The sequence below is a fragment of the Vulpes vulpes genome, chromosome 5 (genome assembly GCF_048418805.1).
Source record: "Vulpes vulpes isolate BD-2025 chromosome 5, VulVul3, whole genome shotgun sequence".
Lineage (NCBI taxonomy): Eukaryota > Metazoa > Chordata > Mammalia > Carnivora > Canidae > Vulpes > Vulpes vulpes.
Genome location: NC_132784.1, coordinates 114,496,525 through 114,499,126, shown reverse-complemented (window position 1 = coordinate 114,499,126; position 2,602 = coordinate 114,496,525). Strand labels below are relative to the sequence as shown.

The 2,602-nt window shown below is 41.1% G+C and overlaps 1 protein-coding gene across 1 annotated transcript; it reads right to left on the bottom strand.

The window, feature by feature from the left end:
* Positions 1-942, bottom strand: OR10X1 (olfactory receptor family 10 subfamily X member 1). The gene has a single exon (XM_025986370.2). The coding sequence runs from the start codon at positions 940-942 to the stop codon at positions 1-3; it is 942 nt and encodes a 313-aa protein (XP_025842155.2).
* Positions 943-2,602: the final 1,660 nt, after the last annotated feature.

Sequence of the window (2,602 nt, the reverse complement as noted above, 5' to 3'; positions counted from 1 at the left end):
TTATTTATTCAAGAAACTTCTCTTTCCAAGCACCTTCCTAAAGGCATTCTTCATGTCCTTATTCCTGAGGCTGAAAATGAGGGGGCTGAGGAAAGGAGTAATGACTGTATAAGGGACAGACATGAGGGTATCATCTCCCCCCGAAGTTTCTGGCTTCATATAGACAATAGCGGCAAACCCAAAGTGGATAATGACCACTGTGAGATGCGAGGCGCAGGTAGAGAAGGCCTTCTGCTTGCCCTTGGCTGATGGGATCCTGAATACAGTGGAGAGAATGAACACGTAAGTGATGATGATGAGCAGGAAGGTGCCCATCAAGCCTGACACTGAGATCATCGTCACAATGGATTCAGTGAGGTCGCTGTCTATACAGGCCAGCCTCGCCACTGTCCGCATGTGGCAGAAGAAGTGTTTGACAAGGTTGGGGCTGCAGAAGGAGCCCCTGAATATCAGTGCAGTCTCTATCAGAGAGACGAGAAAGCCTCCCCCCCAAGCAGAGGCCACAAGCTGTCCACACACCCCATTGGTCATAAGCAGTGGATATCTGAGAGGGTTGCAGATGGCCAGAAAGCGATCATATCCCATCAAGGTGAGGATGATGCAATTTGTGCCACCGAGTCCCAAGAAGAAACACATCTGCAAGCCACACCCCATGACTGAGATGCTCTTGTTTTCAGTCAGCAGATCGGCCAGCATCTTGGGGATGATGGTCAGTGTGTAGCAGGTCTCGGAGAAAGAGAGGGCACCAAGGAAGAGGTACATAGGGGTATGGAGAGATCTGTCCACCCAAGTTAGACCCATGATAGCCAGGTTACCTGTGAGGGTGAGAAGGTAGAGGCAAAGGAAGACCACGAAGAGGAAAGCCTGCACATGGGGGTACACGGAAAAGCCAACAAGAATGAATTCCTTCAGGACTGTCTGGTTGACCTTCATTGTTTGCATGTCTGAAATTTGGAAGAAACAACAAATAATTATTCCATTCTCCGTTATTATTTGAAAATTACGGTGTGAATAAGACAGATGACCAGAGTTATAATTACTGACTGATTTTTCATTTGCTTTAGCAAAACACCAGCCATATGTAGGTTATGTGCTTTCTTAACTTTTAAGTTCTCTTGTTACCCCCTTATTGAGCAACCGCTGATCACTGATCACTTATTGGATGACAGAAGATGCTTTCTGGCTTATTTTTTAAGAAGACTTTATTGGCTGGTAATATAATGGTGGAAAAAAGATTCTGACTAATATCCAGATAAAGGAAATTAAGGTGCATTAGCTGAGCTAGATTTGGTCAAACTCTGAATACTAGAAACAACAACAACAACAACAACAAAACTACCAAGTAGTTCATACACAGAGTCAGGGTCTGACAAAGCAACTTCCATGTAAAATATTGTCTGTAAATATCTAATGAGTGAAGATTGATAATTGGTTTGTTAGTCAATTAGGGACCAAATTTGGACAATGGCCTATGATTGCAAAGAAGCCCAAAGTCACTATCTCTTCTTGGAGAAGACTGTTAGATCCTGAAATATTAAAAGAAAGTAAAGAATATGCTCCCTTCCCTCTATTCTCAGGAGAGTGAAAATAGGCTACTCCAGGACACTTCAGATTAATAGTGATTAATTAGAGTAAGTCGATGGTATTGATAAGCAGACTTTTTATGCAAACACAGTGCAGGTTGCAGGTGAAACTTTGCCCATTTTGTCAATGCCAAGCCTAGCATCTGAAAAAGATAAAATAACTAGAGATTCTGTGAATTCTTTGATAATTCTGCTTCTGATTTAATCTCAGCCTCCTCTAACTTCTACAACACCCTGCCTTTCCTTATATTTAACACATTCCCTCGGCTTTGTGCTATAGTGAGCTATGGTTATTCCTCTCCAACACGTCAACATATTTAATAACTAGCATTGACAGGATCTACATTTGGGCAAATTCCTTCTAAAGATTATTGGTTTTATTCTTGACAATGAAGATGTGAAGTGCATAGGACAGCCGTGGGATGCGTATGGCAGCTGTGATTGTTTTACTGATTTTAGAAATAAGATAGCTGTGTCTATGAAGTGGCATATTTGTAGCTGGAATCCAAGTGTTTTGACTTTAATTGTATATTCTTCCCATTTATCAATGTTTCTTGCCTCAAGGAAAGAGGCCGCCGGTCATAGATTTCTGCATTTCTCACAGTGCTAATACAGAGCGTATTAAGAAAGTAATGATTCCCTATACATGCTGCATGGATAGGTTGGTTATCAAAAAAGAGTGCTGAATCTATAAAGTTTCTCCTTTACTTTGTTATTCAGCGTTGCAGAGTGTGCTGAGCATGAAGAGAAATAGACTTTCCACTCTTAATTGGATTTGGTTCAGGCTGAGATTCAGGCTTCTGTCCGCCCAATTGAGCTGCTCACTGACAGTCAAGAGGCACTAGGAAAATGATCTAAATTATAATTATATAATTTTATCATATGTACATAAATGTAAATAAAATAAATATAGTTATATAATTATAAACCTTTTTTTATGAACGGCTGCCGAAATCACCCACGGCCATATGGGCTCTCCTTAGAGATCTCCTTGATTCTTTTGTCCTCTTCTTAGACCT

Bases quoted from the DNA above. Each gene is read 5' to 3' on its own strand.
- OR10X1 (XM_025986370.2), bottom strand. From the start codon at position 942: ATGCAAACAATGAAGGTCAACCAGACAGTCCTGAAGGAATTCATTCTT.